Source organism: Globicephala melas, chromosome 11 (assembly GCF_963455315.2).
Source record: "Globicephala melas chromosome 11, mGloMel1.2, whole genome shotgun sequence".
NCBI classification, from domain to species: domain Eukaryota; kingdom Metazoa; phylum Chordata; class Mammalia; order Artiodactyla; family Delphinidae; genus Globicephala; species Globicephala melas.
Window position 1 is genome coordinate 51,115,869 of NC_083324.2, and position 12,886 is coordinate 51,128,754.

A 12,886-nucleotide genomic window follows, 5' to 3' on the forward strand; every position below is an offset into this window, starting at 1 on the left:
GGGTCATTTGTAGAGACGTGGTTGGACCTAGAGACTTTCATACAGAGTGAAGTAAGTCAGAAAGAGAAAAACAAATATCGTATACAAACTCATATATGTGGAATCTAGAAAAATGGTACAAATGAACTGGTTTGCAAGGTAGAAATAGAGACACAGATGTAGAGAACAAACATATGGACACCAAGGGGGAAAGCAGGGGACGGTGGTCGTGGTGGTGATGGGATGAGTTGGGAGATTGGGATTGACATATATACACCAATATGTATAGGATAACTAATAAGAACTGACTGTATAAAAAAAATAAAGATAGTTGATGGAGTCAGAAAAAAATAATAAACCTTTACAAAAAATGCTAGCAATGAACAATCTGAAAATAAAGTTAAAAAGCAATTCCAATTACAATAGCCTCAAAAAGAATAATACATTGTACATAGGAATCGATAGAACAAAAGAAGTGTAAGACTTCTCTAGGATGAACCACTCTTATGTTTCTCCTTTACTCTTACGTTTCTCCTTTACTCTTACACTCATAATATTGCTGACACCAGACGTGTGGGATTTTCACATCCAGCAATTCTTAGACAACACCTAGATGTCCTAAAATTCAATTCAGTTGTGGCCCTAACCATAGTTAACACAGACCTTACAGGTTAAGGGCTTAGCCTGTCACGACCCCCGCCCCCACTCACCCCCACTTCAGACATCAATTGCAAGTCCATGTTGTTACCGGTGCTTCTGACCAACTGGCTCTAAGTCACAGGTTCCCTTGCCCCCTCCTTGAGTTAAATTAATTTGCTAGAGTGGCTCACAGATCTTGCGAAAACAGTCTGCTTACTAGATTACTGGTTTATTACAAAGGATATTAAAGGGTATGAATGAGAAGCCAGATGAAGAGATACAGGGGGTGAGGTCTGGAAAGGTCTCAAGCCCAAGAGCTTCTTTCCCTGTGGAGTTGCAGTGTGCCACCCTCCCAGCATATGGGTGTGTTCACCAACCCAGAAACTCTCTGAGTCTTGTGCTTTTGCCATTTTTATGGAGGCTTCATCACATAGTCATAATTGATCATTAACTTAGTCTCCAACCTCACAACTCTTCCCAAGAGGATGGAGGATGGGGCTGAAAATTCCAAGCTTTTAATCATGGTTTCATCTTTCTGGTGACCATCCCCCATCCTGAGGCTGTGTAGGAGACCACCAGGAAATGCCTTATTAGAACAAAAGACACTCCTATCACCCAGGAAATTCCAAGGGATTTAGGAGCTCTGTCAGGTACCAGGGTCAAGGAGCAAATATTAGAGAAAAAGGTACACCAAGTGCTCTTACCACTTGAGAAATTACAAGGGTTTTAGGAGCTCTGTGCCAGGAATTGGGCTCATATGTATGTTTTATTTCACACTTGTGCACTAAAAACTACAACACATTGTTAGAAGAATTTAAAGCTCTAAATAACTGGAAAGACACACAGGTTATTTAAAGACTTAATATTAAGATGGGAAATTGACATACAGATTCAATGCAATCCCTATCAAAAGTCCAGCTGCCTTTTTATAGAAATTGACAAACTGTTCCTAAAATCCAAATGACAAAGCAAAGTTTCCGGAATAGATGAAACGATCTTGAAAAAGAAGACCGAACTTGGGGTACTCACACTTCCCAATTTCAAAATTTACTTCAAAGCTACAGTAATCAAGTCTGTGTGGTACTGGCATAAAGATAGACATCCACACCAATGTAATAGAATTGAGAGTCCAGAAATAATCCCGTATATCTGTGGTCAGTTGATTTCCAACAAGGGTACCAAGACCATGCAGTAGGCAAGAATTCTTTTCAGCAAATGTTGCTGGAACAACTCAATAGCCAGGGGCCAAGAAATGAATTTGGACCCCTACCTCATATCATATCCAAAAAATTAACTCAAAATGGATTAAAAACCCAAATGTAGGGCTTTCCTGGTGGCACATTGGTTGAGAGTCCGCCTGCCGATGCAGGGGACATGGGTTCGTGCCCCGGTCCGGGAAGATCCCACATGCCATGGAGCGGCTGGGCCCGTGAGCCATGGCTGCTGAGCCTGTGCGTCTGGAGCCTGTGCTCCACAATGGGAGAGGCCACAGCAGTGAGAGGCCTGCGTACCGCAAAAAAAAAAAAAAACCCAAATGTAAGAGCTAAAACTATAAAATGCTTAGAAGAAAACACAGGTGTAAATCTTCATAACCTTGAACGATGCAATGTTTTCTTAGATACTACACCAAACACAAGCAACCGAAGAAAAGCTAGATAAATTGGACTTCATCAAAATTAAAAACATTGTGCTTCAGAGGGCACCGTCAAGAAAGTGAAAAGACAACACACAAAATGAGAGAAAACATTTGCAAATCACATATCTGATTAGGGACTTAACATCTCAAGTATATAAAGAACTCATAACTCAGTAACAAAAAGGCAATTCTATTTATAAATAAGCAAAGGATTTGAATACATATTTCTTTAAAGATAATATACAAATTGCCAATAAAAGCACATGAAAAGATGCTCAACGTCCTTAGATATTAGGGAAGTGCAAATCAAAAGCACAATGAGATACCTCTTCACACCTGCTAGGCTGTTATCCAAAGAATGGACAATAACAAATGCTGGTGAGGATATGGAGAAATTGAAACCCTCATACACTGCTCCTGGAATGTAAGTGGAGCCACTATGTGAACAGTTTGGCAGTTTCTCAAAAAGTGAAACAGAGTTAGCATGTGACCCAGTGGTTCCACTCCTAGCTGTATACCCAAGACATGTGAAACATATGTTCTTATTAAAACATGTACACAAATGAATGTTCATAGCAACATTATTCATAACAGCCCAAAAGTGAAAACAACCCAGATGTCCATCAGCTGGTGAATGGTTAGGGAGGTATGTGCATACAATGAAGCAGAATATTACTTAGCCATAAAAAGGAGCACATTACATAAAAGTGAAATACTAACGCATGCTCTAAGAGGGGTGGAACTCGAAAGCATTATAAAGTTAGACACAAACAGCCACATACTGTATGATTCCATTTACATGAAATGCCTAGAATACGTGAACCCACAGAAACAGAAAGTAAATTAGTTGTTGCCAGGGGTTGGGAGTTGGGAAAATAGGGAATGACATCAATGGGTATAAGATTTCTTTTTGGGGTGATGAAAATGTTCTGGAATTAGATATTTATGAGGGTTGTTAAGTCTTGTGGATATATTAAAAACACTGAATTGTATACTATGAAAGAGTAAATTTTATGGTACATGACTTACACATTAATTTTTTTAAGTGGGGAAAATGGAAAACAGAAATACAACATTCATCCTGAGTCTTAAAAATAAAACATTATATTTAGTATCCATTATTTTTTAGTACCAGAAGAAAATACTGAATTTGAAATGTTTTAATATGAACTCGAAAGCCATTTGCAGCAATTCTTTTTTTTTAATTTTTGAACGCGCCACGCAGCTTGTGGGATCTTAGTTCCCCAACCAAGGATTGAACCCAAGCCCTCGGCTGAAAGCGCAGAGTCCTAACCACTGGACTGCCAGGAAATTCCCAGCAGCAATTTTTTTTTTTTCATAAGAAAGTCATAATAGTGCCATGAGATTGCTTAATTTGTTTCTTTTGGTTCTTTAAGGTTTGAATGGCATGTTTGCTTCTTTACAGAAGGGAAAGGTGTCCCTCTATCCTCTTTTCTTCATCTGGCCCAGGTTCACACTCAGGCACAATGAGATACTTGTCTGTGCCTCTCTCCAGGGCTTAGAGAATAGATTTTCTCATTCTTTCTATTTCTGTCTTTTTTTCTTTTTCTTCCCTCCCTCCCTCCCTCCATCCGCCCCTCCCCCCTTCCTTCCTTCCTCCCTTTTTCTTTCTAAACCCCCTTCCCCCCCTTCCTCAACTTTCTTATACAGATGTGACTTGTGTATTCTTTGTTTTCTTCTCTTTGAGCCTTGTTTATCATGGCTGAACATTTATGGATCCGGAGATATATGCCTCTATATTGAAAGAGTCTCTCAGTGTATTGGTAGGTTGCTAAAGGATGAGCAGCTAAAAGCTCGTTGAGTTTTATGCATTTTGAGTTTGAAATCCCTGAGACATCAAACTGGAAGTGTTCGGAGGCATAGTAGTATATGAAAGAATTACATACAGTGGTAGAGAACTCAGGAGAGAGATCTGTGCTTGAGATTAGATTTGGAAGTCATTAGAGGATTGTTCTTACTGTAATCTTCTGTAATTAAGGTACTGTAATCTTTCAATATTAAACTCAATACATTACTTAAAGCAGTTGCCACAGGATTTTTCGTCCACTGAAGTGCTGAATCCTTTGGCAACGGGGATATGATGAGTGTTTTGAGGTTTACCCTTGAAAACTTTATCCTGAAGAGTAAGCTTGGTATGATGGGAGACAGGAATTTCTGTTAAGGAAACCTTGATATATCTATGCATATTTATGAATATTTGTTCTCAACAACTAGGTCTGTGGGATTGCTTAAATGAAAAAGAAAATAAATGTTTTCAGTTGGAGTCATGTGGACAGAAGTCAGATTTCAGTTGATTGAGGAAGAAGTTGGAAGGAGAATCTGTATAAATTATTCCTAGGCTTAGCGGTTGAGAGGAGATGAAAGAAGATTGTAGGAATTATCCGTTGTTAAAGGTTAATGAACTTCTTGTTTTTTAAAATTGAGGGAGTTGAATATGTTTGCATACTAAGATGGTAGAGTCAGTAGAGAAGGAAAAGTAAAAAATGGAAGAATAAAAGGAAATTGTTTACGGTCAAAGTTCTTATGAGAGACATGAGGAATAGGATGTATAGAGAAGAGCTGGGGAGTTAGCCTTGGATGTGGAAGGGTCATCAGTTTCACTGAGGTAGAAGGGAAAGAAATGAAGGAGGTAGATTCAGATATATTTTGGGCGGGTGTGCATTAAGAGCCATGTAATGGGGAGGTAGCTATGTCTTCATGTTTGAGGAATCAGAGTCAGGACACTGAGCTAATAGAAAGCAGGGTGTCTGAGAGGTGGCTTGAGGTTTGGAATAGCAGTTCAGGAGGCACAAGAGGAGGGGCTCTCTTCCGGGCTTCCTGCAACCACCCACACATTGAGAAACTCACCAGAGAACTCACTGGACTGTTAGCTGTACTCATGGCTGAGGTTTATTATAGCAAAAGGACACACAGCAGGATCAGCAAGGGAAAAAGACTCATCCGGTAGTCTGGAGTCCAGGCACAGGCTTTCAGAGTTATCCTTCCCAGAGGCGAAAATGACAGGCTGCACAGAACATGCTCCTTCCTCCAGCAATGAGTGTAGAACATGTGCATAGTGTTTCTGTCCAGAGAAGCTTCCTTAAGACTCAGAGTCCAGGGTGAGGGTAAAAGGGCGGTCATTATGCAAGCACTCTGCTGCACAACCAGCCACAATTACCAGAATTCCGTACTCCGAAAAAGATAACAGGTATTCCCCATAAATCACATTGTCTGCAAAAACAATTCAGGCAAGTTGGTATAGCAGGAGTTCAATACCCCGTTCCCAACACTCAAACACACAAAACAACCTCATCATTGATAAAATTAGGATCCAAAACTAAATTCCCAAAGGCCAGCTAAGGGCTAGCCCTGTATCTAGGCTCTTCTTAAGAGTATCAGACCTGGTTTATTAACACTTTTCTGCACAGTCACTAAAGGCCAAGCCTGATAATTACCCCAGTTTCTAGTAGTGCCAGTATGCATGACTTCTTGGTTTTGTAATTTTCTCTATTGGGGACCTCAAAGTAGCGGGGTAGAGAAATTTAGTTGTTAGATTTATCCATATTTCAGGTCTTAAAGGGACTGAAAGTACTAAGAAAGGATGGGGTGAGGAAGCAGCAACGCAGTAGACAGAGGATAATGATGAGACAGCTAAATTTAGAGCAGAATTTGGGGGTGTGCTCTAGCCTATAGAGGAAAAGAGAAAGCAGGGCAAGGTGACTCTTAGATTACGAGAAACTCAACAGACCCAAGCAAATGGTTTGTCTGATGGTGCAGGGGTCCAAGGTTGGGACATGGGCTTCTCTAACTTATTTAGCTAGTGAAAATCAGACTTATTGTCAATTCAATTCTATATATATATTTTTTTTGGGGGGGGGTATTTTTATCTCACAAAGAAACCTCGTCTTGTTTAATCTCCTAGTATGTTTTAGTTGAAAACAAGCTTCGTATATACGTGTGTGCTATGAATTCTGTGTTCTTAAAAATAATGTTTTCCAGGGGTTATAAAATCCTTCTAATATACTAAGTTTTGTTCTGTTCTTTGCTTGCTCTTTCATCAGAGGATACTTCTGACAAGATGGATGGTAAGAACTTCCTTTTCTAATACACCTAAAAAATTTTATGGCTCTTGGATTCTACGTGATACCTTTGTTCATTCTCTTAAGTTCTGAAAATAGGCTGCTTATTTGGCAGCACTCTTAATGTGAAAATGGCTACGTAATTCTCTGATTGAATTTTGGGTTAGACATATCCATTTTGGGTTTCTCAGTTTACTCAAGTACTAGGTTACTGTTTGTTATAAGTTAAATCAATTTTCTTAATTTTTTATACCTGAGCTCTTAGAATATTCTTGATTTCTTAAGTCTTTCTCTGAAATATTAAATTCAGAAGAAGGGAAAGGAATCTCATAAGTCACTTGATTCAGTTCTGTAGTTTAATAACTCTGATACAGAGAGAGACAAATGACATATTTTACAGATTCATATGGTTATTTATGAAAATGAAATGCAAGTCACAGATGCTGTCTTTCAGAGAGTGAGTTTTAAATTAACATTTAATCAAAATTGAACTTACTTTGAGCTATGCCTTTTTTTTTTTTTTTTTTTTTTGTGGTACGCGGGCCTCTCACTGTTGTGGCCTCTCCCGTTGCGGAGCACAGGCTCCGGACGCACAGGCTCAGCGGCCATGGCTCACGGGCCCAGCCGCTCCGTGGCATGTGGGATCTTCCCGGACCGGGGCACGAACCCGTGTACCCTGCATCGGCAGGCGGACTCTCAACCACCGCACCACCAGGGAAGCCCTGAGCTATGCCTTTTTAATTTCAGTATTTAGTTTATCTTTAGTTGCTTGATCCAGTGTGGTAATTTTTATCTGTATGGTATTCTTGTCTAACACTAGACTGTGTATTATCCACACTTGCCCTTCACTTCATCAGGTACCATAATGTTATCTAAGAACTTGAGCTTTTTTATAAGAACTTGTAAGAAGATCCTGAATCTGTAAGTCACAGTATGAGATCTAGGGAAAATGAAAAACTATGTTTTTCTGTCAATTATTACATAAACTCTGAAATTGGTATGTCTTCCATTCTGATGAAATGGAAGATTTATTTAATCTTGGGTTGGGTACATGAGTGTTACTTATAATTAGTCTCTGTGCTTCTGTGTGTGTTTAATGTATTTCATAAATTTAAGAAATTATTAAATGAAAGAAAACCTAACCAAGAGATAGTTTCTATATTTCAAACCATTCAATATCACTTCTAACACTGAGATTCTAGATCCTTTAAAAACAAATTATTCTCACATTCCAGATCAAAATGTTTTCTTTTTTGGGTCAGAAACATCAGCCTATTTGAGGAATCACCTGTGTTATGTGATGTGTTACTCTCACTGATGTTTAATCCTGTTTTTTAAAAAAAAAATCTATATACACACACACGGAGAAACATCTGTTATTGCCCTATAGTAGTAGTGAGTTTTTTTTTTTTTGGCCATGCCGTGCAGCTTGTGGGATCTTAGTTCCCTGACCAGGGATTGAACCCGGGCCCTCAGCAGTGAAAGCGTGGAGTCCTAACCACTGGAGTGCCAGGGAATTCCATTTACTTGATCATTTTTGCTAGTTTTCATTGACATCTTAGGGAGTACAAGAATTTTTGAATAAATAGCTAATGGATTGATAGGTCTTTGTAATGCTTTGGTGAAAATACTGGGTTAATGAGACCTAGGTCATGGATTTGATTCCCATGTTTGTCAATTAGTTTTCTAGTTCTTTTATGGACTACCTTTTGAAAATGCACAGAAAGAATTCTTACATTGGAAAGATCTATAAAAATCTTCATTTTGGAGAGAGCAATGAAAGTTGCATCTTTCTTGAGTAATTAATTTCTCTAATTTTCTTCACCATTTAAAATTTTAAGTATGAAGTATAGCAGATAAACGTGTTTGTTACAGAATTTTGCTATTTTTAATTGTCTAGTTTTAACCTTTTTTGTGCTATGAGTCATTAGGTTACCTCAAATTTTCTTTTATCTCAAAATGAATCTTTTAAAAGCTAATTTAAGGCTATCAAACTAGAAATTTTTTCTTTTGCCCTTTTGTTTTCGTTGGGTGGGAGGCACGAGGAAGGTTTTAACATCAGCATTGGCAGACTTTGTTGAAATGTTATTGTTTTATTTCTCTTATTTAGGAACAGCATCTGAAGATGGTAAGAATTATACATTTTGTTAGTAACACAAATACCTCTACATTAATATTTTCATTGGTAGGAATTAAATATTAAAAACTAAAATAGGCTAATTTCTTTGCAAATCTATATAATTTGCGAGCTGTGGTAGCTTTTACATTTCATGTTTGGTTGTGTTAGTTATACATGTGGATTTTTTTTTAATCCTTCATCTTGGAGTTTTGCTTTGTATCTTGCATCACCTCATGCTAGAAAAACATAAATGCTTAACATGTTTAATAATACCTAGTATAAAGTTACATAGTTTCATTTTTTTCTTGTAGTGACATTGATGCTTTTATTTTGTGTTTTTGGTTTTTAATTTATGCCAATTCATTTATACTTTGAGAGTGCACGTGCCATTGCTTTATCGTCTTTAAATATCCTCAGCATTTAAATGCATTTATTTTGTCAGCTTTTAAATGTATCTTTGATTTTGAATCAGTGACTGGAGAATTGCATATGATTTGAATTTGGGATTACAAAAACCTTGCTAGGTATAATACTTTATTTTACTGAGCCAGTTTACCTTTTAAAAAATTATTTATTGCTTTTGAATTTGTAGAAAGGAAAAAATTCAGTTTTTATATTTATCCTGCCTGAAGGCTGTCTTATTAAGCCTCTGATATGAAACACATTTTTTTTTTCTAAATTTTACATGGATGACATTTTCTTGTGATACACAGTTAAGTAGATTTAACATTTTGGAGGCCTCATACTTACTCTGATATATTTGAAATATTTTCATATTTTAAGTTTTAAATTAGAGTACTAGTTTCTGGCACTGTGGCATTGTAATTTAGAATGGTAGTATCAAAATACTTAATTTATCCTAATTTCTTTGTTGTACTGGATACATTCTGCATTTCAAAAATAATAATTTTTTTCTATTTTACTTCTTAGTCAGGAGAACATTGTGTCCTATTCTAAACAGACTCTGTAAAAGGGTGAAAGTCCTGAATTATGGGCTTTTTAGGGGCCTCAAAGAAGTTGATAGAATGCTAGGATCTACCAACTGTACTTCGCCTTTTGCTTCATTTTATTCCTAGTTCCTAATTATTCTCTTATCTTCCCTCACTCATTTCTTAATTTTTCCTTACTCTTTACTGTATGTTTTCCTAATTAATATTGCCATATCAGGCTAGCCCCTATATTGTTGGGGTTCTTTAAAATTTGTTTATTTATTTTTGGCTGCTTGGGTCTTTGTTGCTGCGTGTGGGCAGAACTAGTTGTGGCGAGCGGGGGCTCCTCTTCGTTGCGGTGTGCAGGCTTCTCATTGAGGTGGCTTCTCTTGTTGTGGATCACGGGCTCTAGACACGCAGGCTTCAGTAGTTGTGGCACGTGGGCTCAGTAGTTGTGGCACACAGGCTTAGTTTCTCTGCAGCATGTGGGATCTTCCCGGACCAGGGCTTGAATCCGTGTCCCCTGCATTGGCAGGCAGATTCTTAACCACTGCACCACCAGGGAAGTCCCCAGCCTCTATATTGTGATTGCCCTAAAAGTTGTGACTTTTAACTAAAAAGTATTTTGAGTCCTTCTTTATGATCATGTTTGGTATTGGTTCTGATTTGATAGTGATTGAGACTGTTGCTTGAGAATACCAAAGTACCTGCTAGTAATATATTTTTGTTTTTTCTAATGACAGTTTACTTAAGCACTTTGGTAAGCATTATCTCCTTTGGTTCAAGAGCTCTAGAAACATCTTGCGTCTTGGTTTTGTGGAGGGGGATGAGGCAGTAGTAAGAGAAGAAAGGAACGCAACTTGGAGGTAGAGAAGGAAATGTGTGTAGAAAAGTGCCATCTCTTTGAGGATTGGTATTTCCTCAAATAATTTTATAAATGAAATTGCTTAGTTGGAGGAAGAGAGGAGTAAACGTGTCCATGTACACCTGTAGTAATCTCATGTTTAGCACAGGATATAAAAAGATGAGATATTTTACCTAGTATTGTATCTTCTTGCAGATCTCTTTAGAAGTACATTTTCAGTCCGAAAGATTGTTTGGGTTGTTGTTTCCACGATTAGCTTGTATATTAAACTACAGGGTGGATTTGAGAATAAATTAAATTTCATGGAAACGGAAATTTTAAAATTGGAACTACCAATTAAGAATAAGTGCATGCCTGTAGTAATTATCTTAATTATAACTCTACTTTACTGGACTAATAATATCAAACTGAGAATGGAGATCTTTAGTTTGACTTTATTCTTACACGTAAAGGAAAGTTAGCTTATGGTGCAACACGTAAAAAGCAGTATGTATTTTTAAAATTTTAAGAGAACTATAATCTTATAATCTGTAAGTGAAGGTTACATTATTACAGAATTTAACAATACTTGAAAAGCACACCCAATTAGAAAATTATAGTGAGATTTTTTTCCTAATTACTAAATATTATAGAAAAAAGTCTTTAATTATGTAAATAATTTTATTCCTTAGGCCGGGTGAGAGCAAAGCTTTCAGCACCACTTGCTGGTATGGGAAATGCCAAGACAGATTCCAGAGGAAGAAGTCGAACAAAAATGGTGTCTCAGTCACAGCGTACGTATTGCCTATTAGTTCTCCCATATTTCTAATATGTTAGGATAAGCGTATTCCTTGTATGTTACTGTGTGAAGAGATTCACCAGTGGAAAAAGACAAAACTAATTTCAAAAAAGACAAGCCACATACTGAGTTCTTGTTCTGTACTTTAGGTTCATCATCACCTGACAAAAATGAAGGTATTTTTTTTTTTCAATGTTTTGGGTCAGTTGTTGTGCATGTTTTGGAATTTTTGGAGTGGGTGTTGTCTTGTCTTTGGTGTGTTATTAGGGCTGCATCATTGATATCTGCACTTAGTAAGAAAAACTTCATCTGCTATACAGACTTTTGCATGGAGATATTTTAAATAGCACAAATCTTTTAACATTAAGGTTTTCACAGTCTACTCAGAAACTTGTAAATGTGGAAAATTGTGCTTTTTAGAGGCAAAATAATTGCCATACGTTAGCATCAGATCTGGTTGCATCTAGCTAATGTTGTTCAAGGGCAGATATGTGGTATCTTTGTACTCTCCCTAAAATCTGTTAGAATGAAGTTAGCATTTTTGGCAGCTATATACTGATTCATAAAGAGGAAACAAATTGAAATGACCAGTTTTGTTATATTCCTTTTTAAATTTAAGATTTATGTTTTTGCTATTTCATTGGAAGCTGAGTTTCTCATAAGCACAATTATTAAAAAGCACAATTTTGAATTCTAGGTAAAATGAATGATCCATTCCTATATATTCCAGAATAGTAATATATACACTTAAGGCATAATTAATTTCAAAGAGTTCACATTCCTTCTTTATCAAGAGATTTTCCTTAGCACATACCTCTTAGAACAGAAATTTTTTCTAGGGAGGTAATTCTGGGGTTCTTCTATATACTTGGCCATTTTGGAAAGAAATAGATGTAGCTATCTTCCACTGTTGTTTAGGTGACTCTTCCAGGATATAGATGCCCAATTTGTCTGTTTTTTTAACTTGATTCTTGAATCGTCGAATCAGGGAAAGGAGCTGGGCTTAGAGGGGGTCAGGGCAGTGATTAGACGAGTCCGGCCTAGCAGATTCTCCTCTTTCCAAAGTCAAAAAATCTAGACAGTAATGATGGGAGCACTCAACAGGAGTCCTAAAAATAAGCAGAAATCCTTAGTAAAATTGGTTTGCAAATTGAGGGTTATTTACAAATAGGAAAACATGGCAAATGCCCTCTGGGTGAGAGCTCTTCTCCCAACCAAATTAGGAATAGATCATACCACATTCTTCCCAGATCTTGTGTATTTTTAGGGTAACTGTTAAAGTAACTTAATCTTTAGCAGTATAGCATAGTAGTTTAGAGCCTTGCTATTCCAAATGGGGTGCCCAGACCAGCATCAGCATCACCTGGGAAATGTACAATCTCATGCCACCACAGATCTACTGAATTCAGTCTTTAACAAGATCATCAAGTGATTTGTGTTACAATCAAGTCTGAGAAGTATTGATTTAGATCATGGATTTGATCCATGGCTTTTCCAGGTTATTTAAAGTTGCTGTATTTCTATATACTTCTACTGTAACCAGTAAAATGAAGAGGATAATCTCACAGGATTGTTGTGAGAATTAAATTAGTATTTTGCCTGAGCACAAAGTATGTGCTATATATTTTAGCTGGTGAAATTGATGTCCTTGTTTTTCTTAACCTAATGTCAACTGAATTTTATACTCCTATTGTGCACTTCTTTGTTGTTATTTCTTATGGACTTCAGGAAGCAAAAATAACGGTGAAGTTAGGAAATTTAAAGCAGAAAGAAAAATAAAGGTAGCAACCAGGAACTGTCTGTATACAGCATCTTAATGATAAAACAATTTTATATGAGATATTTTACTGAGTTCTAAAGTA

At 37.1% G+C, this 12,886-nt stretch overlaps 1 protein-coding gene across 20 annotated transcripts in view; it reads left to right on the top strand.

Annotated features, from left to right (window-relative positions):
• The window catches only part of CLASP2 (cytoplasmic linker associated protein 2), a 183,856-nt gene that overhangs the window by 110,773 nt on the left and 60,197 nt on the right, over positions 1-12,886 (top strand). For 12 of the 20 annotated variants that reach the window (XM_060307485.1, XM_060307486.1, XM_060307489.1 and 9 more), the window contains 4 exons: positions 6,316-6,339; positions 8,444-8,461; positions 10,918-11,019; positions 11,174-11,200. In XM_060307485.1, coding sequence (XP_060163468.1) covers positions 6,316-6,339; positions 8,444-8,461; positions 10,918-11,019; positions 11,174-11,200 — 171 coding nt within the window. The remainder of the gene's footprint in view (positions 1-6,315; positions 6,340-8,443; positions 8,462-10,917; positions 11,020-11,173; positions 11,201-12,886) is intronic. The other 8 variants (XM_060307488.1, XM_030830083.2, XM_060307493.1 and 5 more) reach the window with 1 other exon arrangement.